This window comes from Aspergillus campestris (genome assembly GCF_002847485.1).
Source record: "Aspergillus campestris IBT 28561 chromosome Unknown P168scaffold_5, whole genome shotgun sequence".
NCBI classification, from domain to species: domain Eukaryota; kingdom Fungi; phylum Ascomycota; class Eurotiomycetes; order Eurotiales; family Aspergillaceae; genus Aspergillus; species Aspergillus campestris.
This window is the reverse complement of record NW_020194340.1, coordinates 800,796-825,873: the sequence shown is the minus strand read 5'-3', so window position 1 is coordinate 825,873 and position 25,078 is coordinate 800,796. Positions and strand designations below refer to the sequence as shown.

The 25,078-nt window shown below is 53.5% G+C and overlaps 7 protein-coding genes across 7 annotated transcripts; 3 read left to right on the top strand and 4 right to left on the bottom strand.

Moving 5' to 3' along the window:
* Window positions 1-2,401: 2,401 nt before the first annotated feature.
* Window positions 2,402-2,969, top strand: P168DRAFT_317918 (cytosine deaminase; the record flags this gene model as incomplete). The annotated part of the gene is made up of 2 exons (XM_024840151.1): window positions 2,402-2,560; window positions 2,700-2,969. 2 exons carry the CDS (start codon window positions 2,402-2,404, stop codon window positions 2,967-2,969), a joined length of 429 nt encoding a protein of 142 aa, XP_024693474.1.
* On the bottom strand, window positions 2,915-4,550 carry P168DRAFT_289742 (uroporphyrinogen decarboxylase HEM12). The gene is made up of 3 exons (XM_024837067.1): window positions 4,426-4,550; window positions 3,405-4,328; window positions 2,915-3,351 (listed from the first exon to the last, which is right to left on the bottom strand). Exons 1-3 carry the CDS (start codon window positions 4,433-4,435, stop codon window positions 3,278-3,280), a joined length of 1,008 nt encoding a protein of 335 aa, XP_024693473.1. The 5' UTR covers window positions 4,436-4,550; the 3' UTR covers window positions 2,915-3,277.
* A 287-nt stretch (window positions 4,551-4,837) lies between these two features.
* On the bottom strand, window positions 4,838-6,496 carry trm82 (putative tRNA methyltransferase). Its single transcript, XM_024837066.1, has 3 exons — window positions 6,055-6,496; window positions 5,326-5,997; window positions 4,838-5,269 (listed from the first exon to the last, which is right to left on the bottom strand). Exons 1-3 carry the CDS (start codon window positions 6,477-6,479, stop codon window positions 4,876-4,878), a joined length of 1,491 nt encoding a protein of 496 aa, XP_024693472.1. The 5' UTR covers window positions 6,480-6,496; the 3' UTR covers window positions 4,838-4,875.
* Window positions 6,497-6,779: 283 nt separating this feature from the next.
* Window positions 6,780-7,830, top strand: P168DRAFT_234878 (60S ribosomal protein uL10; the record flags this gene model as incomplete). Its single annotated transcript, XM_024833431.1, has 3 exons — window positions 6,780-6,953; window positions 7,013-7,082; window positions 7,139-7,830. 3 exons carry the CDS (start codon window positions 6,780-6,782, stop codon window positions 7,828-7,830), a joined length of 936 nt encoding a protein of 311 aa, XP_024693471.1.
* A 988-nt stretch (window positions 7,831-8,818) lies between these two features.
* P168DRAFT_310387 (putative GARP complex subunit Vps53) lies at window positions 8,819-14,820 on the bottom strand. Its single transcript, XM_024839390.1, has 5 exons — window positions 14,145-14,820; window positions 12,369-13,949; window positions 11,541-11,658; window positions 9,684-11,479; window positions 8,819-9,577 (listed from the first exon to the last, which is right to left on the bottom strand). The coding sequence occupies exons 1-5, from the start codon at window positions 14,544-14,546 to the stop codon at window positions 8,837-8,839; spliced, it is 4,638 nt and encodes a 1,545-aa protein (XP_024693470.1). The 5' UTR covers window positions 14,547-14,820; the 3' UTR covers window positions 8,819-8,836.
* A 401-nt stretch (window positions 14,821-15,221) lies between these two features.
* Window positions 15,222-17,177, top strand: P168DRAFT_251785 (retrograde cargo receptor ERV46). The gene is made up of 3 exons (XM_024834285.1): window positions 15,222-15,696; window positions 15,771-15,951; window positions 16,013-17,177. The coding sequence occupies exons 1-3, from the start codon at window positions 15,504-15,506 to the stop codon at window positions 16,947-16,949; spliced, it is 1,311 nt and encodes a 436-aa protein (XP_024693469.1). The 5' UTR covers window positions 15,222-15,503; the 3' UTR covers window positions 16,950-17,177.
* An 830-nt stretch (window positions 17,178-18,007) lies between these two features.
* Window positions 18,008-21,633, bottom strand: P168DRAFT_296592 (PH domain protein; the record flags this gene model as incomplete). Its single annotated transcript, XM_024838123.1, has 2 exons — window positions 18,008-21,534; window positions 21,618-21,633. The coding sequence occupies 2 exons, from the start codon at window positions 21,631-21,633 to the stop codon at window positions 18,008-18,010; spliced, it is 3,543 nt and encodes a 1,180-aa protein (XP_024693468.1).
* Between the last annotated feature and the right edge of the window lie 3,445 nt (window positions 21,634-25,078).

The following is a 25,078-nucleotide window of genomic DNA, read 5'->3' as shown; positions in this document are numbered from 1 at the left end:
AAGATTATTATTATTATCGGAAGAGGGAGCGGCGACAAGGCGGCGGGCTGAGGCAAACCTTAGGCAAAGATTGGTAATTAATTCGAGCGTATCGAGGGGATTCTGTATGGAATACGGTATTCTGGTTACCACTGTGGCACCCGCACCTGGAGCTTTCTAGTAGATCCACGGAGTCAAGACCGAAGATATCCAGGAGGCAAAACTCCGACCAAGGTTTCCAGTGAGCACCCCTTGGAAGGGACCGAAGCGGCAAATATATAAGCAGGGGAGATAGAAGATCGGAAACTTTGCAAAAGTATCTAGATCAGGCTCCTCGCTGGATAAAAAGGAATCAGCAAGCTTCTAATGCAGCAAGCCTGACCTTCTCGTGGTTTCGACCGTCACAGGCCAAATCGGTGGCCCGAGCGTCGACTCAGCCATTTCCATCCAGTTCTCTCCCCTTCCACCGTCTTCTCACGGTTTCCATGTCCGTAATTACACTGTTTTGGGACCACGCCTCCTGCCTTCTACCCAGTACCTCCCGTACCACGGTATTGATTTTTCTGCCCTGGTATTATTCTATGTAACCAAAATACCTCGATACCACACAGTTCGAGGGCTCATCACTTGCATCTCAGGCCTTCCAGACATCATTGTTTAATTAAAGATCGAGAGACAGGTCTTAAACATCCCATGATAGATCTGACCTTAATGATTTGGCTTTGTTTCTGCTTCTGGAATTATTTTAGTGGCACAGTAAGACTATTTTGCCTCAGGCACCAGTACCACAGTTGCAGCAGCCATGGCTCGCTCTTATCGATAAGGATAAGGATAAGCCGATAAGCAACAGAATGAGGGGAACCATTCTCTAGGCAGGAATCCAGCTTGCTTCTACTCCGTAACTCCCCTTCCAATTACGTTGATAATCCCTGTCTCTGCCTCAAAGTCGAGCATTGAGCGGTTTGGAAACAAGGAATCTCATTGGTTAAGTCAGCAAATGGAGATGCTTCTTCTCACGCAACTATCTCTGAATCAGCTCCGACTTTGCTTGCTTTAGAAGCTTTTTCACTTCATCACATTGCCCTGGCCGTACAACACCTTGGTCAAGTCATATCTGGCTTAGCGCTTGTCCTAGATTTCGCATTAATTCCATAGCTCCAAGATCAGCATCCACCAAAGCAACATCATCTGCAGGGAAGTGTAAAGAAAACTGGGGATTGCCAGAAGCTTGCACACCCGGGAGAGCTGTCTATTCTTTTTCAAGATCAAGACCTCTAGATTGATAATATGCCTCCCTTCCTCAAGGGGATTCTGAGCAAGAAGTAGCATACCAAAGCCGTAGTCTGCTGAAATTCTATAGCTCTGAATAACGTCATGTTATTCTTGTAAGTGAACCTTCGCTATATTGCCGAGAGTGACATTTATAGATACAGACCCTGGGCCTCAGTCTACTCAGCAGGAGTGAGTATGTTCAAACCCCCCAGGAATACTGGTGGATCAAGATTTGTCAATGTAAAGCTATCATAAAGAAAGTATGGCTATCGTACATGGTCAGAAAGTGGTGACACTTCACTTGACTGCCAATCTATTATACCCAATATCTCCGCTGGCCTTCCAGGGTTGACAAAGATGTTTACCACGGTTTAAAACTGCTACACCCTTGACTGGATGCTTAAATACTTTATACAAGAAAAATAGTAGTTCACACAAGTTTCTGGGTGTCAATGTGTCAAAGAGGAGGGATAGTTAATATCAAAAGATCTATAATCAGAGTCCAGAGTATATCAGAAGCTATGATAGTCTCTTAGATGATATATATACTTGATCAGTCATGCTAGAAGCCTTTCTTATATGTAGTAATTATAAACTATGATCTCTGCAGGTTAGTGATTAGTTTCTATACACATACCCATATATTTTCACCATACAAACCAAAAAACACCCCAAGTCTCTTCCTTGCCATTCTAGTCTCCCCAGCATCTATTGTACATAATCCCCCGATAAGAACCGCTATATCCAGCCCAGATACCCCAACCAGTCCTTATCAAGCACGATAACCTTCCCCGCCTGGCCCCCGAAACCGGCAATCCTTCATCCTCACCAGGAAGTGTCCCCGCAATAGCACTGCACCATTATTTATCTGATAGCCTTCCAATCCACCATCAGACAATTACTATTAATTATCTGTAATCTATTCAACTTAGCTAACCATGATAGATACTGCGGGCATCTATCCGGCGAATAAGACATTCCCCGCCGAAACAACTACGTAGTACCAAAATATATATTGGTATACTTATATATTAGATTTGAACACCCCCACTCCGCACTTTTCCCCTCTCCTACCTGCAAAAACTCAATTGACTTGAGCTTTCATACTTATCCCTCAACCAAAACCAAACCACCCATAAATACCCCCACAATGGAACAAGACCCCGGGTTCATCGCCGCCGTGGAAGAAGCCAAGCAGGGCTACGCCGAGGGCGGAGTCCCCATCGGAGCATGCCTCGTCTCCAAAGACGGGAAGATCCTGGGCCGGGGCCATAATCTGCGCGCGCAGAAGGGTAGTGCGACGTTGCATGTGAGTTGGTTTGATTTTTGCTACTGGCTGTTCTTCTATATCCTCATATCTTATCCTTGTTGATTCTTCCTCTTACTTCCATTGTTTATATACGACTGGAGGGATAATAGCTAACCATGTGATGCGTATCGTATAACAGGCGGAGATCTCCGCACTCGAAAACTCAGGCCGTCTGCCTGCGTCAGCCTACGAGGGCGCAACCATGTACACGACGCTGTCGCCCTGCGACATGTGCACCGGTGCCTGTATCCTCTACAAGATCAAGCGCGTTGTCATTGGGGAGAACAAGAACTTCGTTGGTGGCGAGGAGTATCTGTTGAACCGCGGCGCGGAGGTGGTGGTGTTGGAGAATGCGGAGTGTAAGGAGCTTATGGCTAAGTTTATTGAGGAGAGGCCGGAGCTTTGGTGAGTGTTCTCTTGTTTCCTTTATTTTTTATTCCTTGCGTGGTTTGGGGTTATATGGGGCTCTATTTTTGTAGCCTCTGTGGTTGCACTGGGCTTTACATACAGATTTTTTTGGACATTGTTGCTGACCACTGTTTGAATTAGGAATGAGGATATCGGGGTCTAGATTCAAGCATATATCTCATGAACAGAGTTGGTGGGTGCCGTTGTGGCTAGATGTAGGGGTAGGATTGCCCGACATGTACATAGTCAGAGTATACCCCCGGATTGAAATCAATCGAAGAGTAAAGATAAATCACTCGTACAACCGCCTCACGAAGCCGTCAGTCGGTGGATCTCCTCGAAGAAGAACCTGAGGTCATCCGGCTTGACGAAGGGGGTAACGCCTACTCCAATTAGCATCATACAAATACAAGAAGGGAATCTTTGAGTGAATTACCATGACCAAGGTTGGCAATCCATCCCTGCTTGCCCTTCTCGAACCCCTTCACCATAATCTCGACGTTCTCCGTGATCGCCTCTCGCCCGCCGTAGAGCGCACCGGGATCCATATTACCCTGGATTGTCACGCGACCATTCGCAATCCGCCGAGCCTCAGCCGGATCATGCAGCCAGTCCAGCCCGACAACGTTATAGCCCGACTCGCAAAGATCCTCCAGGCCGTACCACGCGCCCTTAGCAAAGACCGTCATCGGCACCGGCTCCAGCCCCATCTCCTTCAACCGCTTAGGCAAGTTGGCAGAGATATGGCGCAGATACGGGAGCGAGAACTTCTTAAAGCAAGAAGGCGACAGCTCGCCAGCCCACGAGTCAAACACCTGCACCAGCTGCGCGCCCGCCGCAACCTGGAGCGCCAGGTACTCGACGCAAATCTCGGCAATCTTCTGCAGCAGCGCCTGCGACTCCTTGCCGTACTTGTACACCCAAGTCTTGGACTGCACGAACATCTTGCTGCCGCCGCCCTCGACCATGTAGCACAGCAGGGTCCACGGGGCCCCGCAGAAGCCAATCAACGGCACGCGGCCCTTGAGCTTGTGCCGGGTCAGCGTAATCGCCTTGTAAACGTAGTCCAGCTCCGACTTGACGTCGACCTGCTTCTGCATCACTTTCTCGTACTGTCCGTCGTCGGGCGACTGCAGCGGCTCCGGGAAGTGCGGACCCTTCTTGTCGATCATCTCGACCTGCATCCCCATCGCTTGCGGGATGACCAGAATGTCGGAGAAGATGATGGCCGCGTCGATGAGACCCTCGTAGCGGTCAATGGGCTGCAGGGTCAGCGTCGACGCCACCTCAGGCGAGCGACAGCATTGGAAAAAATCCCGGCCCGCTTTCGCTTCGTGGTACTCGGGGAGGTAGCGGCCGGCTGTGAATTTCAAATATTTGTTAGCATCTATGAGCCGGGCCTACAACGCTACAGGAGAAGATGTGACGGTGCCGGAGCACGAGGGGTAGCATCATACCTTGCCGCATAACCCATATCGGAGGACGGTCCACCTTCTCGCCTGCAGTTCCTGGTCAGCTGGAATCATCACGACCGGGAATATCGGAGTCGTAAATACCCCTCGCGGCTCTCAACAAACGGTCGTTCTTCAATGGCTCGAATTGTTCCTGCATTTTGAGTGTGGGATGATGATGAGTTGCAGGGTGGGCGGACTTTGCGAACATACGAGCGAAGGAGGGGTGGTACCGCTATAGTTACGTAACTTTGCGGTTGGCTGTTACTCGGCGCCTCGGCACGCATCTCGGCCTGCCTTATGCATGCACAAGTCCTGTCTATATTTTCGGCATGTACAAACTCAAGGGTACAATTTACTGGCAGCATTGGAAAGTAATAATAATAGAAAGAAATTTCTTTTGTATATACAATTTTTTCATGTCTATAGTGGCAGTGTCAATTATATGCTCCCATCCTAGTCGTCCTCGCCCATTCTCATCTTCCGGAGATTCTTCAAGCCATACAAGGCTTCGCTGAAACTACTCCTTTGCTTTGATTCAGCATCAGTTGGCGCCTGCGACGTGCCCTCGGAGTTGATAGTGGCCACCAGCGGTTCCGTGACCGGCTCCCATGCCAATCCTTGAGCGTCCGGCTTGACACGGAAAGACTCAAGCAAAACCGGCTGGCTCGTAGGCGCAGTCCTCCATTCCTGGATCGATCCTGCATTATGTACATCGTCGACTGCAATGACAATCGTACCAGACTTTTCGATGGGAGTCACATCAATGACATTTCCTGACACCGAGATGGAGCCCTGTTCTTTCAGAGTGCCATCGACTTCTTGCGAAAAGCACAGCAGGCTTGGGGACCTTTCGTAAAGGTCAGTCATACATGGAACAGATCGGCGAGGTTGCGAAGCACTTACCCATCAATTGCGACGAGGATGACCTTCGATGTCTCCGAAGGGGATGTCTGGAGCGCAGTTGCCCAGATATCGCGAACGACGATCTCCGAGTTATCTGCCACAAGAGGAACCTTCTGTAGCACACGGCCTTCGCTCCAGTTCCACACAAGCAGGTAATTGTCACCGCCACCGGTAACGAGGTACTGTGGTGCCCACGCGGGAATGCACAATCTCGTAATGAACGACGTATGGCCCAAGCAGTAGTTCTCGATCACATGTGCCTGAGGGGGTCCGCGAGAAACACGCACATGCTCGTCGCGGTCTGCAGTCAAGATATAAGACCGTTTGCTGTCCGGAAAAGAGACGTAGGCCAGGTCCGTAAGCAGCGATACATGACCAAGAAGCAACTGGTGCTCGAAGCCCAAGGAAGACTTCTCTTCCGAATTTCCCCACTTCCCCTGTTTATACAGCATCATCTGTTGCTCCAGCGAAGCCAGGTTGCGCTTCGAGTGCACCGTAAGATTCGAGGCTGCGGGCTGGACGGTCTTCGCCTGGCGGGGCTCCTTCGGGGCGACGTAGGGTTTCTCGCTCGGAATGAGAGGTAGAGAGTAGACATCTCCAAATTTGTCTGCGCACAAGATCGTGCTTTCGTCGCCAGTCACAGCAAGGGCACATGGTCGTTTCGGCATACCCCTGCGCTGGATGAGTCTATATCGCTCTTCCTAGGGGATCGGGGTGTGGATGACTCACCTGTCGCTCAGTTGCTCGAGAGAACCGTCCTCTGCGATCTGGAAAACCCGGATGCATTTGTCTTCCGCGGTCAGCGCGACCACATACTTTCCCGTGGGGGAGATCGTCAGGATCGGGATATGGGTCCAATCGGGGAGGGATTTAGGCTTTTGACCGCCAGCGGAGTTGGAGGTGTCGGTTTTCCGCTTTTTACCCGGGGGCTCTTGGTCTTTCGCATCCTGTTGCGCCTCGTTTTCCTTCACGGTCTCCTCGGCGTGGTTCGCATCCTGCGGCCAAATCGCCAGCCGGCGTCCAGAATCAGCCGCATAGGAATAAAGCTTGCGCCCAGCCGATGCAATCAGGAGGTCCTGGGAGACACCACCCTGTCGCTGTTCGACGAATCGAACACAGTGGAACGGTAGCTGAAGCTGGGGGTCAACGTCCATACTGAAGGGAGAGTCAATGGCCGACAGATACCGCGATAAAGAATAAAATCCGCAAAACGAGGAAAATCGCATGCGGGGCACTATTCCCGACCGTCCTCACCGCCCGGCGCCTGGAGCGAAGGCGGTGACGGGCAGACAGCCACGTGACCGGTCGGTTAGGCGAGAAGCCACAAGAACAAAATCCCACATGTGCGGCCCGGGATTCTGTTCTCTTCAACTTCACGATCTTCCGATCACCACTTCACACCACACGAATTTTTCTTGCCCTTAAACAACCTCTCTTCATTAAATTAAGAAGAAATGGGGGGCAAGACCGGAAACAAGGCCGCTTACTTCGATAAGCTGAAGAGCCTTCTCGATGAGTACAAGACCGTGTTCATTGTCGGTGTCGACAATGTCAGCTCTCAGCAGATGCACGAGATTCGTCTGAGTCTCCGTGGCGAGGCTATTGTCCTCATGGGCAAGAACACCATGGTATGCTGTTCTCGGGTCCAGGATTGTCCTGCGTTCTTCAATTGACTGAGTTCTCCTAGGTCCGCCGTGCCATCAAGGGTTTCGTCAACGACAACCCCGAGTACGAGCGCCTGCTGCCCTTCGTCAAGGGTGAGTTTAGAGAACGAGACCCATTGAGTGACTACAGTATGGCTGATACAGAATAGGCAACGTTGGTTTCATCTTCACCAACGGTGACCTGAAGGCCACCAAGGAGAAGGTCCTGGCCAACCGTGTCGCTGCTCCCGCTCGTGCCGGTGCCATCGCTCCCCTCGATGTCTGGATTCCTGCCGGTAACACCGGTATGGAGCCGGGTAAGACCTCTTTCTTCCAGGCTCTCGGTGTCCCCACCAAGATTGCTCGTGGTACCATCGAAATCACCACCGATCTGAGACTCGTTGAGGCCAACACCAAGGTCGGCCCCTCCGAGGCCACCCTGCTGAACATGCTGAACATCTCGCCCTTCACCTACGGTATGACCGTCCAGCAGGTGTATGACGATGGCCAGTGCTTCAGCGCCGACGTTCTGGACATCGAGGAGTCTCAGCTCCTCGACGCCCTGACCGCCGCTATCCAGAAGATCGCTACCATCTCTCTGGCCACTGGCTTCCCCACCCTCCCCGCTGTCGTGCACTCGCTCGTCAACAGCTACAAGAAGGTGCTCGCCGTCGCCATCGAGACCGAGATCAGCTGGCCCGAGATCGAGGCCCTCAAGGACCGCATCGCCAACCCCGATGCCTACGCCTCCGCTGCTCCCGCCGCCGCTGCCGCTACCGGTGGTGGTGAGGCCCCCGCTGCCAAGCAGGAGGAGGAGGCTGAGGAGTCCGACGATGACATGGGCTTCGGTCTCTTCGACTAAGCGTCTCGTGTCATTGCTACACGGGATGCGATCGCCATGTACTAGATTATTTTATGACCGATCATGCTGGTTGGGATAATGAAAATGATTCCATGGTGACAATACAAGGCAATCGTAAGATATTGGACGTAGAAACACGTTCCATTATCTTACGAATCCCGAAGGTAAGACTATCCATACCTTTCATTCTCTTATTGTCTTGCTTTTCCTCATACCACCCCCTTGTTTTCGGGGCCCACATCACCGGCGGATGATGAAACCATTTTTAACTCGTAGCCACCTGGTGGCGCTGAAGATTAAAAACTATGCAACAACAACACTCTAATTTTTTGCTGACGCCATGCCCTTAACTTTTGCTTGTTTATCTTTTTTACTTGCTCGTGGTATCAGTTTGCTAACTACCACTCAGATTCTTAGGAACCGCCCATCCCAGAACTACCGACATAGTAGTAGTGTCAGTTGTAGTCTTCTGCTGTCGTAGATATACCTTAGCTTAGTTAGATATGTCAGACTAGAAACAGTCGAAATATATCAAGCTTTACAAAACATAGCCCCATAAATCTCGGACTCAACATTTGTCTCATATCATATACTCAATTAGCTCTTGTATCTTCCTCCCCAGCTACATGAACGGGACCATGACGGAAGAAGAAAATAGACAGTATCCAAGGAACCCATCCCACGATAGGTCCTTGCCATCCAACCAACCCGAACCAAACCATATCCATCCCACCATCGCCGAGCCAAAAAGGAAAAGAAAAGGCGAAACGGGACAGAAGCTGAAATGAAAGTGAAATTATACATAAGGCGACAAGAGTGAGAGGAAATTACAAAATAAAATAAATAGAATAATCTCTGCACAGCAGTCTTCAAAAAATAAACATATAAACAAACATGAGTAAAAAGCCATTACCCAAAAAGGCAACAGATGTTTGTATATCTATTCTATATACCAGGATATAAAACCAAAGATGAAAGGAATTATGAACAGAAAAAAACCACCACATCACTCATCCCCGCCTCGTCCGAACCTCCCGCCGAAGCCACCTAGATCCCTCCGGAAGAACTTTCCAATATTCTTCAGGTTGTCGTTCAAATGTCCGGACGAGCCCCCACCGTCAGCGGAGGAGCCCTGCGCCTGGCCGGCCGGAGCAGGGGTCGACGACGACGAAGGCGGACCGGAGGCACCGGAGGCAGAGATGGGATTCCCGCGGGCGTCGCCTAGGGGGGTCCCAAAGCGGTCAACGCCGTCCTTTGCGGCGGAGATGATGGCCGAGCCGAGGGTGGAGGGGTCGAAGCGAGTGGGGAGGTTGGACGCGCCGATGGAAGCGGCGGCTGCTGTGCTGAGGCTTAGGCCGCCCTGGGAGGTGGAGGAGGTAGCGGAGGACGAGCCGGCTGAGGAGGTCTGCAGGAGGGAGAGGATGGGGTTGTTGGAGGTGAGGTTGGGGGCGTGGCGGTCGGAGGCCTTGTGGATCTGGAAGAGCTCGACGAGGTGGTTTTGCTCCTGGCGGCTGCGGATGCCCTTGATGTCGAGGATCTTGCGGAAGTTGGCGTTGCTGCGGTCGGCGATGTGGATTAGGTAGGCTTGCACGAGGGCCTCGGGGGGTGAGGGCTGCACTTGGAGGGTTTTGAGGAGCGTTTCGATCTTGGCGAAGGTGGTGTTTACGCGTTTGACGTAGCCGGTTGGGGCGGGGGTTGGGAGGAGGGATGAGAGGCCGGTTTTGAGGGTGTATGTGTCGAGTAACATCTGAGGTTTTGGTTTTTGACGTTAGTCAGGCTTCTTAGGAAGAGGCTGCTCTTCTTGGTAGGTAGGGAGAACAGATAACAAAGAGGAATGTGGGGGTATGATTTACCTGTTCGGCACCAGTCTCGGAGATGGGCTTGCATTGAAAGATATTCGTGATGTAGAGATTAGAGATCAGCTCAACGAGGTGATCCGCAAACGCCCTAGCGTACTGCTGCTTGTGCAGCAGCTGGAGAATCTCCGCCGATCTCTCCTTTGTCTTGGACATAACCTCATCAACGTAAAGGCTATGGTCGCTGACAGACTCCAGTCGGTTCCACGGGGTATTCCGCATTTCCCTCCATCCAGGCTCCATGTCGATCTCGACTTTGCGCACAAGGCAGCGGACGGCGGCGGAGGCAATCCCCATGAACGAGTCCGCCTGGCTTTGCAGATCGACCGCATGGTTCAAGCGCTTGTCAAGCCGGCCCTTGATCTTCTCCTCCAGCTGGTTGCAGGTGGTGTAGCAGTAATCTGCCGTGTTGAGCACGAGAATTAGGTCCTCCAAGGTTGGGCCGCCTGGGGAAGTGGCGCTTGGGGGTCGATCGCTGATGTAGTAAAGGAGAACTTGCTGGGCGTACTGGTCCAGGTATTTCGCAAAGACCTTGGCCAGATCGGCGAGACTGCCGCCGGTGGATAGCTTGGCGCACTGCTGCAAAGAATGCCGGTAGAAGGTGAACAGCTCGGTAGACGACGATATGACAATGTGCGAATTGAACTCCTCATCCGGTGGCTTGATCGGTTGCAGGCGATACTTGGGTACCAGCGCAGCGAGCTGCTTGTCCTGGGCATCGACCCAGACGCTCAGATACGGTTCGAAGGCTTCCGAAATGACCTGGGTGAAGACCGGAGTCTCGGTCGAGGTAAAGGTATCGGTCGAGGGGCGGGGGGAGCTGATGAAGCGCAGTTCCAGCGAGTGCTCAAAGTCGAGGGTCTCCTGCAAACTCGACAGTAGCAGGTTGACGTCGATCGTCTGACCGTTGCGCACGGAGCGGGAAAGGATGCCCCGGAAATCGTCTCGGGTGCCTTCACAGAAAATGTTGGAGAGAATCTCGTTGACCTTCCACGACGCCGGGAAGATAGCCGCGTACTCCTCGTCGTAGATCTTCAAGATGCGCTTGAACCACGAGAACCTCCGCGATATATTGTCCAGAGAGCCCGCCTCCTCGTTGTTCCGAAACACCTGTCGGTACTCGCGCAGCTGGAAATTGCAATACCAGGTCACCAGCCGGTTCCTGGCGTGGTCTCCCAGCGCATCCATCACCAGACAGCCCTCCGAAAGCACGGTCTGCTTTGTTCCCACTTCGCCTTTGGCAAACGCCAGCTCAAAGTCCTCACACACCTGCTCCAGCAGCTCCCGCTGGATATCCGCCACGTTCCGGCTGAGTAGGGCGATCTGGTCGATCGAGCGATACGACTTGAAGTGGGCCATCAGCTGGATGACCGCCTGCAGCAGTTGGGCGCAGTCGCGGTACTGCCTTGTCTTGCTGAGGCCACGCAGCTGGTCGTACGCCGTCGTCAGCATCTGCAACCGCTTGAGGGCGGTCATCGACAGCGTCAGGTTCTTCTTCGCGTTGTCCAGCTGCTTGATGTCGGCTGTCATCTCCGTGATCGCCAACTCCGTCTTGGATGCGCGGTCGCGCACGTCGTCGATCTTCTTGAACAGCTCGCTCAGGTCCGCCTTGGCGGCCTGGATCCGCTCGACACTTTCCGCATTGGATGTGACCTGATCCTCCACCAGCGCGCCAATGTCGTTGTCGAGTTCATCTTCGTAACGTCGGAGGGACTGGGCAACAGGGGAAGCGGAGGACAGCGTGCTCGGGTGGGAGAAGATGGCGTTTAGGTGATCGATCGGGTCGTAATCAGCTGGCGTAGACTCTGAGTTAGCCAAAGCGAGAGAATTGTGTCGGGACCAGGTCTCCCTCACCTGCGTCTAGAGCATCGAGGGTCGTCGTCGTTTCGTCGGCGGAGGACATGGGGTCGGGGGTGGGTGTGGGGGAGGACATTCCATTTAGATTATGAACAGCATAAACGCAAGTCGCATGCTGTGCTTCCAGAAGAATAAGGGGCAGTGATTTGCCAGACCGTCAAAGAAAGCCCCCTAAAAGAACAGGTGAGTGGGAAATAGGAGGGGAAGATGGAGAAATGGGGTATAAGAGGGAGGATCGGGGAGATTAAGACGGAGGACACGCGCACAGCTGCCCCGGGGCTTTTAGAGCGCTTGGCGTTACTGGTGCCTACACCTTTTCTCCAACTACCATGGAACGGAGACTGCAGTATTCTAGTCCATTACCAGAAAATTAACCACTGACAGGATCCGTTGCGATTTTTCTCGCGCTATCTATATGGACATAATCTTCGTGGTTCTAAAAAGACATACAAGAGAAAAAGGAGAAAAGTAGAAAAGAGGGAAAAAAGAAAGCCACCCTCAACCATTCGCCAGAGCCATGCAGATCACACAAATCGAGTGTTATAAAAATAAAAAGAACATCGTGGACTTCCTTCCAATACTGCCGTCCTTTGTCTTTTTTTTGCCCTTTGCCTTTCCTCCCTGACAAAGTTCGTTTAAGGATAAAGATGAATGTCTAGTCCAAGTGACAAAGTGGAGTGGAATCGAAGAAAGCAACTCCGATTGACGACGGGTATGTTCCCCTAGACAGCTCCAGGAAGAAATGCGTCAGGGGGTAATTGTCCCTGTGCCTAGCAAAATAATTAGTATAAACATTACCGGTCAGTGGATCGGGTTTCTACATACCTTGAGTTGTTCAAAGTTTTTCAAAGCAGCTTCAATGTTCCAGCCGTTGCCCGAGAGAGCCATCTCCGAGTATTGCAGTGTCATCTTCGTTTGCGCACTGATCTGCATCACGAGCTGCTCCTGTTGGACTTGTGTATCGGGTTTCCCAGGGGCTGGCATGCCGTAGCCATCAGGAACCCCGGGTGGCGCTGGGGCTCCGGGAAGCCCGGGAGCTGCGGGAATTGCTGGAACGGCTGGGACTGCTGGCACAGCGGCGGGTGGAGCAGCCGTGGGCGGCGCCACGGGGCTCTCCAAGCTCCAGGCCTCGTGGCCTCCATATGCCCGCAGACAGAGGATGTCGTTGATCACCCGGATTCCCCCCATACCCCCACCAGGTCCGAGAATGAAGGTCCGGTCAAAGCTCCGGGTGTCCACCTTGCCCGTGTTGACCTCTTCGAATTTTCCGTGGACCATGATCAGAAGACCGCCGACACCCGATGCGCTTTGGCCGGAGGGGTCAGGAAGCCCCGGGATGGGGAAACACTCGATCAACCATTCTTGAGGGCTGGTTGCGATATCGGGGTGCTTGGTTTGGGGGAGAGTCTTCCACAGTTCGCTGATGCTCTTCACCCCAGTGTAGGTTCGAGACATCCGCGCAGGGAGGTGGGAAATTTTGGATAGATTCCGGCTCTTCTTGATATACGCGTCCCAGCCCGCCATCTCGGTGTGTTGCGCTCGTGGGGCCGAAGTGTTCACATTCAGCGAGAAAGTCGACCGCTCGTCATAAGCCGCGTTAAGGATGCTGTCCCGGTCGCCGTCGTAGCTGGCGAAAAAGGCCCGGATGAAATTTTCGCCAATCTGGGAGTCGTCCAGGAAATGGGGCGGCTGAACCGGAATCGGAGACTTCTTCTGCGCCGCAATCTCCTCCGCAGTGCGCACCTCCACGTTGTTCAGTACCCGCAGCTTGGGGTACCATTTCAGCAATGTGTCCTTGAAGGAGGGATCCGCGCTGAAGGGCGAGCCCGTCAGGTCAAGGAACTCCAAGTTGCGGAACTTCCACCGCCATCCGATCAAAGCCTGCGCGTCCTTGAAGTTGTTGTTGGAGAGATCCAGGTTTTTGAGGTCCGGGAACGACTGCGCCAGGGTGGTGATGACGGAAATATTGGCCAGCTGGTTATCGGCGAGGCTGACGCTTTCCACCGCCTCCCGTCGCACGGCGGCATTGTTGAAGTTCAACTCCCAGACCTTCATCAACGCGGGGAAGAATTTCGACTCGGTGGACGTGCTATCGAAGATGCCCATGGCCTGCAGGTCCGGGTCCACGCCCAGCTTGGAGAGATCGAGGAGTTTCGTCGGCTGATAGTACCGTTTCGACAGAATGGCCGTCATCTTCGTTTTGGTATCGGCCGTGGAGGGCGAGCTGGAGCCGCCGTTCTGGGAAATGGCAGAGAGCAGGGGTTGGTCGAGCGCATCGCTCATGGATGGATCATACTTCTCGACCGTGATGGGGGCTCCTGCGAACCCGTAACCGTTCAGTCTTAGCATTCTTTCCATCAACTCCGGTCGGATGGACACGATCAGAGCATCCCCTTGAACCCGCGACTAGGTAACGTTAGTAAGGCGTAGGAGAGAGTGCCGTGGAAGCGCAATCATCTGCAAGAAACAAGCGCCAACTGAAAATAAGAACGCGATAAGCTCGTGCCGGTCGTCATTCTGGAAGATTCAACGAGAGCACACTGGAGAGGACGACGCTGCGAGTTCATGTCGGAGACCGCTGGTTTGTAATGTTGCACATACCTTTGTGATTTTTGCGCGGGGGCCAGATTTCGGATCGTTGTAGAGTTTTTTCTCGAGGAAGGCCAGGAGGCTTTCGTGACCACCGTCGCGATTTGAGGCCGCTTTGCTCTGTTTCCAGCCTCGGACGATCGCCTGTTCGAGGGCGGGGCCGCGCCGACCCTGCCGGATATTTGCCTGGGTGTCCGAGTTGCTGGTGATGGCTTTCTGAATGGCGTCGAGCGCTCGCGTCTGTGTCCGTGGTCCGGAGTCCGGTTTCGACTTCCTGCCGCGGTTCTTGGAAATGCCGGCGGCGTCCATGGCCAGGTCTCCATCTCGGTCCGTCCGGGTTGCCGTGGCCCGCTGCTTGCGAATGCCACCACCACCACCACCACCACCCCGGCGTCCGCCTTTCCCGCTTTTCATATCGATCGTGGAAGGCTGATTTTGTAGAGGGACAGCGATAGTAGAGGAACAGCGCTGGTAGAGGTAGAGTAGGAATGATCTTCAGCAACGGCCGTGGATCTTAAAGAGGGTCGTTTCTTTCAATATGGCCGCAAACAAAGCGCCGCGCGCCTCGTCAATTTCAACTTTGTCGCATACAATGAAAGACACTTGGGAGGATCAGGTCGGTCGACAAGGAGAGGTTAGAAACGTAGAGTGAGTCCGGGGAGGCACGCAGGAAAGAGGTATGAATCAGAGAGAACGGAAGCATCAAATCCGCCCGCAGAAAAAGTGACGTGAACCAAATCTGGATCCGCAAGGCAGCCGGTCACGTGGAGCAGGCATCTGCCTCACGTGATATAATCTGCCAGGCACCGAAGTGGGGCTCAACGACAGCCAATCAGAGCGTGCTGTCTGTCCTTTGGCACAAGGATCATAACTGTCATAACTCAGCATAACTCCGTGTATCTTACCGTAATTCGAATACCGATGCACACTGACCGGTGCAGCCAGATTACCAGATTACAGCGGAGGTATGTTTGGATGCTGAGCGAACTGCGGCTAATTAGGACCGCGATGGACGGAGTATAGGACAACTTGCTCCAATTCCCGGCCCCAGAGGTGTTGAATTAGGTCAGTTCACAGCCCCCTTCCAGTTCTTATCTCTCTTGGGCGGCTTTCTTCGACCGGTCACTTGTTCAGCCTGTGTTTTGTCTTTCTTTCATGTATTGTTGTCCTTTCTCTTCAAACAGTTTAGAGTCCCGCATCAACTCCGCACGGTGTCGGATTGACGCAATCGTGGCCCGAAACCGTACTCAATTACCATCTCTATACTAACTCTGGTCTCAATCTAATAGCTTCGTTTTCTGCGACAATAACAAGCTACTCCCCGGGTTAATCCCTCCCACGCATCACTCGCAGACCGCGATCTCCGACACGATGGTGGTCAAATCGCGATTCACGAGGCTAGACGCCTTCGCAAAGACCGTCGAAGATGCCCGGGTCCGCACGACCTCGGGTGGCATCATCACCATCGTCTCGCTACTGGTGGTGACGTGGCTCGTCTGGGGGGAATGGGTGGACTATCGACGAGTGGTAGTTTCACCAGAACTGGTGGTTGACAAGTCGCGAGGTATGTTAATCAGGCGAAGGTCTTATGATAGCGCGCGCGGGATGATATGAGGCTGACAATGGGACTCTAAACAGGCGAGAAAATGGAAATCCACCTGAACATGACATTCCCCAGACTACCCTGCGAGCTTCTGACTCTCGACGTGATGGACGTCTCCGGCGAGCAGCAAGTGGGCGTTGCGCACGGAGTCAACAAAGTGCGACTTGGACCTGCGTCCGAGGGCGGCAAAGTATTGGATGTCCAAGCTCTGGAACTGTACGTAATCCCCTTTCTCCCTTTCCTACACAGGAATTGACAGAACTAACCCAAACATAAGCCACTCCGAGCAAGAAAAAGCCAAACACCTCGACCCCGACTACTGCGGCGAATGCGGCGGCGTCCCGATGCCCGACGGTCAAAAACGCTGCTGCAACACCTGCGAAGAGGTCCGCGCCGCCTACGCCGAGCACCAATGGGCCTTCGGCAAAGGCGAGCACATCGAGCAATGCGAGCGCGAAGGGTACGCCCAGCGCATCGACGCCCAACGGCGCGAAGGCTGCCGCCTCGAAGGCGTCCTGCGCGTCAACAAAGTCATCGGCAACTTCCACATCGCGCCCGGCCGCAGCTTCACAAACGGCAACATCCACGTGCACGATCTCGAGAACTACTTCGAAGGCGACCTCCCGGCCTCCGAACAACACACCATGACGCACGAAATCCACCAGCTGCGCTTCGGGCCCCAGCTCCCCGACGAGCTCTCCTCCCGCTGGCAGTGGACAGACCACCACCACACGAACCCGCTCGACGACACCAAGCAGGAGACCTCCGAGCCGGCCTTCAACTACATGTACTTCGTGAAGGTCGTGTCGACCTCGTACCTCCCCCTCGGATGGGACCCGCTCTTCTCCTCCGCCATCCACAACGACTTCGACCGCTCCCCGCTCGGCGCCCACGGCTTCGGCTACGGCGCGGCCGGCAGCATCGAGACGCACCAGTACTCCGTGACGTCGCATAAGCGCTCGCTGATGGGCGGCAATGCCGCCGACGAGGGCCACAAGGAGCGGCTCCACGCTGCGTCGGGCATCCCCGGTATCTTCGTCAACTACGATATCTCGCCCATGAAGGTGATTAACCGCGAGGCGCGCCCGAAGACCTTCACGGGCTTCTTGACGGGCGTGTGTGCTATCATCGGTGGCACTCTGACTGTGGCCGCTGCTGTCGATAGGGGTCTTTATGAGGGTGCTGCTAGAGTCAAGAAGATCCATAACAATTAGTCACCCTACGCCGAAAGATAAAAACAAAGAAAGAAAAAAAATAGAAACAAAATCATCCACCGTTAAGAGGCGGGAAAGAGGGATATGTCTAGCTACAGACTGGAGGAAATGGACGGGGGGACTAACAGCGATTGACCGCGATTGACACGGGAGAGTTAAGGCGTTTTGTTTCGGATCCAAGCAATTCTTTCTTATCTATTTATTCTCTTTTTCAGATAAAGATATTTTATACTATTCTCTTGCCTTGCGCGGGCTTCTTCCATCTATCCTTTCATTCCCCACCTGTGTTCGGTACCTAGGCAGTATTGTACTTCGTGTCGAGTAAGATCACCTCAATCAACTGCCCTCTACTACAACATCGATTTACTGTTACTACAACTATGAAGCGGTTGATATAAAGCGTTTGAGAACGGAAGAATCTGCTACCCAGTATCGCATCTCATCATCGAAAGAAGTGAGTAAAATAAAGTAAATAAATAAATAAGTATCGAGTCCAATATGTACAACGTATGGAGCTCTCATTGTAAGATAGTAAGATTCACTTCAAAAAACAAAGACAATTTGATCCCGCGGCCGTTTTTCGCTGGATATCCAACCATAATAAAACTTTGCAAAAGCAAAACATAAAGGTAGAGGAATTATGAAAAGGAAAAAAGCGCAATGAAACCCAGAAGACAGACGCCGGAACCTGTTCTTTGTTCGCAACTCCTGTTTTGATGTGCGATGTGCGATGTGCGATGCAAGGAAAGTAGATGAGGAAATGCCGTTAATGACTGACAATTTTCGAAAATGCGAGCGTTGGTCTCGATCTCCTCCCGTAAGGTAAGGTAAGTTAAGGAAGAAGATGGAGTGCTGGATTCTAGATGCATGAAGGGGATAACAGAAGGAAAGAGACAATGAAAAAGGAAAGGAAAAGGAAAGAAAATTATGCAAGGAATGGAGATAGGCAATTTGTGATTACCGCCGTATGATGCTGACCAAAGGAAGGAAGGTATTAAGAGATCAAACATAGAAGAAAGAAGGGAAAAGTAATGGAAAGGAAAGAGAAGGGGAAAAAATCAGTAATGCATAGCATTCGCATTACCATACTGGCTCGGATGCTGACTGAAATACTGGCTCTGAGCATACGAAGCCCCCTGCGGCGACGGAGACGACGCCAAAGGCCCATACCACGACTGGCGCCGCGGCTCATCCGGCCGGTACGGCTGATTGAGAGCGTCCCAAGTGTGGCTGGCGGTGGGCATGTTGTAAACGCTATGACGGCCGTTGGTGGTCGCGTACTTGGGGGGCACCGCTGGGGCCTGTTGCTGCGGCTGCGGCTGTGGCTGCTGTTGCTGCCAGTGTTGCTGGCGCTGGGCAATGGCGTGCTGCACCATCTGGTTGGACATGCCGTCCATCATGCTCTTTCGCTCGCGCTCTCGTGCGTCGATGGCCCCCACGAGACCCATGGGGTTCACCTGTGTCGGGGGCTTCTTGTTTTCGCTGGAGAGGTTGAAGAAGGACGAGCCGGTCATGCGCGCGACGTGCTCCTGTTCGCGCGCGGACAGGTGCGACGAGATGTCGTTGTAGTTCATCATGCTGCTGGCGCCGCGCGAGTGGGGACGGGGCGGAGCCGTCCAGTCGCCTGAAACTGGCCGCGCCGGGGGCGGGGTCGGCGTGGTGGAGGGAGCCCGGTGGTGGATGTGGACGGGCGGGCTAGGGGCCGCCCGCCGTTGCACGAATTGTTCCGGCGTCAGACCGCCGGGGGTGACCGGACGGCCAGCTGCCATGCCGGGCTGCCACATCATGCTCCGCCGGTATTCGTCCTGGCTCGGCGATCGAGAGTGCTCCCGGTCCATCGGCTGGGTGGGAGTATAGTAGCGTTGCCGCTCGGTGATATCCGAGTCCGTCCGGTGATGCTGGATGTTCTTCTTCAGCGTGTCCGACGTCGTCGGGCGGCCAGTAGTCGGCAGATACGTCAGGGTGGGTCCAAAGTCGACGGACGGGATATTGGGGTTGGGTTGAGAGGTGGGCGTGTCCAAAGTATAGCGAGCGTCGCCGATGACCAGGTCCTTTTGCGGCACAGCGCCGACGGTTTTCTTGACTCCCATCCGCGGTCGGGGGACGGACCGGACCGAGTGCTTGCTGTAGACGGACCCGTGGGTGCTGGCGTAATCGGGCGACACCGTGGACGCCCCGTCATCGTAGACACTTTCCTCATCCTGGGTCTCTTTCTGCGGCGACGGGAGGGACGGGTGCGAGCCCACCCAGTTCAGGACTTCTTCGTCGACGGTATGGCGCAGGTCGTCGTAACTGGGCTCCCCCACGGGGCTGGGAGTCGCAAGATCTCGGCTGTCGCGGGAAGGCAGGGGCTTCCGCTTCACGGACTTGCTCATGTCCAGCTGGAGACTCTGTCGAGCGGGCGGCTTCGCCAGGGGGGCGCCGAACATCCCCCGCGGCTGATTTTCCGCGTCGGCCGCCGGCAGCGGCGAGACCGAGGGCGGGGGTCCATAATCCGACACCGCGAGGGCCAGCGTGGACTCCTCGGGGACCGTCGGGTGGGGATTGCGTGCGGCCATCCGGTTCTGGTCTTGCTCGTCCGCCTCTTTCAGGTCACGCTGGTGGGGCGGAGCGGCGGCGGCCCCGGCGAAGTTCGATTTCCCGGACGCGGCGACGAGCTGGGCCAGCGTCGCGTTCGACATTCGATTGTTGGCCCGGCGCAGATCGGACGACGGGCGAGGACGGGACGAGGGCACCTCGCCCGGCCCATGGGTGAAGGCGGGCGGCAGGGACACGGGCGCCGGAGGAGACGGCGAGCGATAGTGCTGTCCAATGTCCTCGGCTTCCTGATCGGGCTGGGGCTTCCACTCCCCGTCCGAACTGCTGCGGTCACTCTGGCCGTTCGTCGCCGGGCGCGGCTCGCCGCCGGGCGCCGCCAGATCGTGCGCAGATGATGCCGGGGAGGCGCTCTCCGCGATGGAATCCTGCGGCAGCTTCCGGGCGCCGGGGAATCCAGCGGTGTCGGACGCGACTCGCGTGTGGTACGCCGCGGAGAACGACTGGTCGCGAGGCCCCTCCTGGATGACGGCATCGCTGGACTGGTTGAAAGGCTGCTCCTGCAGGTAGGGGCGTCGCTGCGGGCCGCCCGGCACCTGGCTATATCGGTTGGGAAGGCTGGCCCGGAACTGGGGTTTACTGCTGGAGGCGCTGCTCGCACCGCTGCCCCCGACGTTGGCCATCCGGTGCGCGGTGGCTTCCTTCAGCTGTTTCCGCCATTCGGCCTCGCTCCAGTTCTGGCTGCCGGGCGTCTGCATCAGGTGACAGACATCGAGGACGTCCAGGTACCCGTGGCGCTTCTCGTTCGGGAAGGCGAACATGATGCTCTTGATGTGGTTCGTCGCCGCGATGAGGCGGGTGGGGCGGCCGTAGAGGTTGAAGGTGTCAAAGGTCGGCATCAGGAATTTGAGCATGATCTCGAACCCGGACACGGCCGGGTGCGTCTCCGGCATGACAAAGACGAAGCCCTCCGAGGTGGACTCGGGCTCCGAGTGGATGGTGATGCGGCCCTCGATCTTGACCATGGTGGACTGGTCGACCAAGGCGCGAGACTGGGGGTAGATCGCATATGCGCAGTAGGCGTCTTTGATGGTGGCGATGGGTTTCACTTTCTTGGTCTTCTTGGTCTCGTAGAACTTGATGTCCCCCGTGACCAAGCGCGGAGCGCGGTCGTACGCAGACTTCTTGATGGACTTCTGGGCCTTTTGGAATTCCTTCTCGTCCGGAGGACTGACGACAAACCAGCAGCGCCGCCACGGAGTCCCGGCGCCGAATCGCACGCGCGCCCAATCCGCGTACTTGAACCGATGGCGTTCGAGGAGGGAGCGGATGCCGTTGAGTTGCTTTCCCTTGCCGGCGATGATCGACCCGGTATAGGCTTCCTGCAACGACGTGTGCTCGTACACGGCCAGGCGGATGGCAGCCGTCCACTGGGTCAGCGAATGGAAGGAATTGAAATGGAAGAGGTAGCGATTCTGGCCGGCCGAGCAGAGGCTCAGGACATTCTTCAGCGTTTGCGCGCCTTCATTGCGGGTGGGGAGGGTCTCAATCATCTTGATGGACCCATCGGTCAGGTTGATAAAGGTGGGGGGGACCTCTTCCCCTTCGCCCGCAGCGTCCAGCGCCGCGGCATCCCACAAGGAGAGGGCGGTCCCGATGAGTTGCGCGTAGCATTCGACCCACTGGCGATCGCCACAGGGACGGCCTTGGGTGTCGAGGTCGTTCAGTTTCAGGAAGTAGCCCTCGTGGTAGAGTTTATTAGAGTGGCTGTTGAGGTAGGTGAAGATGGGCTGCAGCTCCGGGGGCGTATCTTGAGCGAACTCCATCAAGGGTGGGGTGTGCGAAAAGATCGTGGACGCCGGGCGCGAAATCCGTCGCTCCCCGATGGAGGGACCGGACGGGGAGGCATCAAGAGGGGAGGGCGTCTCAGACGTCGGCGTTTCGGACCTGGGGGGGGATTTGTTTAAGGTGGCGGAAGCCGAGACGGTGCGGTGATGTTGTTCGGGGTTCTCTTTGCGAGAGCCACCGAAGGCCGAGATGAACGATAACACTATCAGGTAAGGGATGTCAATGGGGGGCGGATCCCGATATAGAACAGATTCTCCTTGATGGAGAGGGTCAGCTTTTACTTACCACGCGAACGACCCATGACTGCGTTTCTTGTTTCTCGAAAGTCCAGCTTTCTCTTTAATGCAGATGACAATGGTGCTGCCTAACGAAGGACAGACCGAGCAGCGGGATGACAATGGACAGACCTCGCCGACTCGCGGGGTAGTCTGTAGATAAAACGAGAGGACTGGAAGAGCGGAAGTATGGAATGAATCCGGGCTCCTCCGCACGGAACAGAAGCCACTGGTATCAGTGTTGTAAAAGGCTATTCCATGAGCGTCCGGCGGACCAGATGACAGGCGAGGGAGTGTCCCAGAGGCTGAACCACGGCGGAATGCAGCGGATAGCGTCTGTCCCCAGTAAGGAAGGGTGGATGCGGACTGGTTGGAGTAGGCGCCTGACTGTGTATGCCGGTCAGTCGGACAATCCAATGTCTCAAATGATCGCCGTCCCGGTGAGGAGTCAACGGGGGGAATTGGTGTAACGAAATGAGGGGAGGGTTCTCCAGAGTCAATGGGAGGGGAAGGAAAGGATGGAATTCAAGATTGAGGAAATAGATTGAGGAGAGAAAGAAGGCGTAGTAGAAAAGAGAAGAAGAAGAGAAGAAAAGAGGCGAGCAGAGAAAGGAGAATTGATGATGGAGCCAGGTACGTACCCTAGAAGAAGTTGATTGAAGACGTGGGTCTGGGAGATGAGTCTGTAACACCGTTACCCAAACTCCGGTTGACTGGAACCAGTGGTTTGGTTGGGGCGAACAATGGAAAGAAAAGAGAAAAGAAATGGAAAAGAAATCAGGAACAGAAGAGGAAGTTGAGGAAGTACAGCACAGCAAGATCAATTGTGGGATAGAGATAGAGGGATAGAGAGAGGGAGAGAGAGAGAGAGATAGAAGGATGATTGTTTCTTTGTGGCCGACACCGTTGTCAGTCGTACACTATACCGACCGAATACCGTCCAGTACGGAATTTAGGTGACTACCTAAAGGTCACTAAACCCAACTCACTGGATCAACGTCATCGCTGGAGTTTAGCTGGCTTGGCTGCTCTTTTTCCTCGAGCTGATCATTCCCTTTCCTCAGATGGATCGGCATGGATCAGAGCATGCATAGGATTATCTTTTATTTCTTTTTTTTTTTGTTCTTAATTATTTTATTTTATTCCATTTATTGTATATATTTTCTATCTTTGCTATGTATTCAAAGGTAAACTGCTACCTATATACTAGTCATCAGGATGAGACATTTGAACCATACTATTCCAACCACATTCAACCGGCTTGAGTAATTTTTCCCGACGGTAGGCTAACTGGCCTGTATCGATGTGGTATTCTCACCCGTCTGCAATCTATTCGTGGGGATGCGAAATGATGTCGGACTGTCTCTACTTCAGACCATCTCTGGATTAATCTAATCATGGTCATTATATTGGAGGAATGCGGGAGAGACACGCCAAATATAGCAACCTCCCTGCAGTGGACGGAATGCGGAAGATGCATGTCTTGAATGACCCTCTTTTTCTGACAGTCGGATTGGTCCTTTTTATGTGTTGTCTTTGATCCGAATCTGTTATTTTACCTATTTTATGATATGTTTGCTCAAGACTCCGATTCTTTGATATTTATCTGCTGAGTACAGAAGACCAAAAATACCAGGCATCAATACAGGTGGCCATTTGCCACAAACCTTAACCATCACGAACTGCGCCACTTCAGATGAAACCTCCATTCAGTATATACCATTATTACTATTGATTTCATTCTTAAATAGCATTTGTCTACTTCTCTCTATATTAATATCCAACCTCTTCCCTAACTGCCTAGGGAGCAGGGGGAGAGACAGGGATGAGATCCCTTCCGGATGTCAGAATGCACGCCTTACCACTGGGACTTCAAAAGTGTTCCTGGACACATCCATGGAATGTCGGGTCCAACCAGGCTGAGAGTTGAACTTGTGGGGCGTTGTCAAAATGCTGATTGCTGAGTGAGACGGACAGAGACATTCCAGTCTCCATACTAAGGGAAATAGCCTAGAGGATAAATTAATAATAGATACTCGGTCAGCGCCATCCCCGTCATGCGATCATCCTCTCGATGTGGCTGGTATTCCAATGCACCAGCCCGTGTCAATTCAACCCTCTAGTCCATGGAAGGATCAAACCGATTCTTGCTAGTCAGTCGGGATTCCGGACGCGCACTCGGCGGCCGATCCTTACCCCGAGGAGACCTTTTATCTGCAGAGATGACCTCACCGTGGATTGTTCCATCTGACTACAAGTCTTGGGAGGTGGATGATCTTCCTTTTCTTTTCAAGTTTCTTTCAAGTTTCTGTCGACTTTCTTTGTCTTTTTTCTTGTCTTTTTCGGTCGTCCCATGCTGCATCCCACCGCTTCTAGTCCCATTCCTAACCAACTTCCAACTTTTCTTCCCAGTTCCCACTTGCCGCGCTTTGCAGGCTGCCGTCGATCGGCTGCATCCTGAGCCCTAAACTACGGAGTACATGTCATTAGGACACGACTGCCTGCGTCACTTGGGAAGTTTATCTTCTTTACCTGGGCTCTGCATAGGTACATACTTAGTCTCAACTTAAACTTATTCATAGAAACTTCATTGCCCAGTCACATTTCTGAAGGTAGGTACTTTGTTCTTAATACCATAATCACAACCAATCGCCACTCAACATGTGGCGTATTGAATCCCATTGTCATCTCGATCTGATATAACCAACCCTATGGAGTTGGCAAAAGGCAATCACCCCTCGTGCCTATCCACCACACGAGTCAAACCAAGCTATGTCATCACAGACAATTCAGTGATCACCCCGTCCGATCTTCCCTGCGACGTAATCAGCGTAATCCCTATTCACTGAGAAGCCGGGCCATCTGCACCCACCCCCATCAAGACCCACCGATCCAGCTATCTCCATCCATGATCCGACAGGGTTCCCCCCCCCTAGTATCAATCGCTATTATAGTCTACCGGAGAAACACACGATGATCGTCTACTTTCAGATCTGGTTCTGCTGAGATTGATTTTCGGTGCAGATCTCGCGGGGCCTCGCCAAGTTAACACTGCCTCGGTTTTTTTCATAGTTTCCACTGACTGACTCTTGCTAGCTGGCTGGCTGGCTGGCTGGCTGGCTAGTTAGCTCCTTGTTGGTTCATGCTCGGTGCTCTCCTATGTTTTGTTTTTTTAAATCACGTGTGTTGCTCTCGTAGGGCTCAAAATTAGGTCGTCTTTGCATTCCAGGTCTTAGTTCGCACATTCAAGGTATGCTGAAAATTAGGGCTACTATTCAAGACCTCCTTGACTTACATTAGTATCTATCTCGTGCGGTGTCTATACCTATAAGTATATGCATTTGAGCTGTTCAAAACCACGGTCTTTGTCTCTCTCAATAGGAATGTAAATAAGCAGTATAAGACCATGATACCTTTTGATATGCCGCTTCTTGACTTCAGAAGTATACACTACATACCACCGTAGATTAT

What these genes read in the sequence shown, in the direction of transcription:
- P168DRAFT_289742 (XM_024837067.1), bottom strand. An exon ending in GATTGCCAACCTTGGTCATG is followed by an intron (nt 3,352 to 3,404) that starts GTAATTCACTCA and finishes TAATTGGAGTAG; the next exon opens with GCGTTACCCCCTTCGTCAAG.
- trm82 (XM_024837066.1), bottom strand. Translation starts at nt 6,479, where the DNA reads ATGGACGTTGACCCCCAGCTTCAGCTACCGTTCCACTGTGTTCGATTC. An exon ending in CTCGAGCAACTGAGCGACAG is followed by an intron (nt 5,998 to 6,054) that starts GTGAGTCATCCA and finishes CATCCAGCGCAG; the next exon opens with GGGTATGCCGAAACGACCAT. An exon ending in ATCCTCGTCGCAATTGATGG is followed by an intron (nt 5,270 to 5,325) that starts GTAAGTGCTTCG and finishes CCTTTACGAAAG; the next exon opens with GTCCCCAAGCCTGCTGTGCT.
- P168DRAFT_310387 (XM_024839390.1), bottom strand. Translation starts at nt 14,546, where the DNA reads ATGAAAAGCGGGAAAGGCGGACGCCGGGGTGGTGGTGGTGGTGGTGGT. An exon ending in CCCGCGCAAAAATCACAAAG is followed by an intron (nt 13,950 to 14,144) that starts GTATGTGCAACA and finishes AACGTTACCTAG; the next exon opens with TCGCGGGTTCAAGGGGATGC. An exon ending in CCGAGACTGGTGCCGAACAG is followed by an intron (nt 9,578 to 9,683) that starts GTAAATCATACC and finishes CCAAAACCTCAG; the next exon opens with ATGTTACTCGACACATACAC.
- P168DRAFT_251785 (XM_024834285.1), top strand. Translation starts at nt 15,504, where the DNA reads ATGGTGGTCAAATCGCGATTCACGAGGCTAGACGCCTTCGCAAAGACC. An exon ending in GGTGGTTGACAAGTCGCGAG is followed by an intron (nt 15,697 to 15,770) that starts GTATGTTAATCA and finishes GACTCTAAACAG; the next exon opens with GCGAGAAAATGGAAATCCAC. An exon ending in GATGTCCAAGCTCTGGAACT is followed by an intron (nt 15,952 to 16,012) that starts GTACGTAATCCC and finishes CCCAAACATAAG; the next exon opens with CCACTCCGAGCAAGAAAAAG.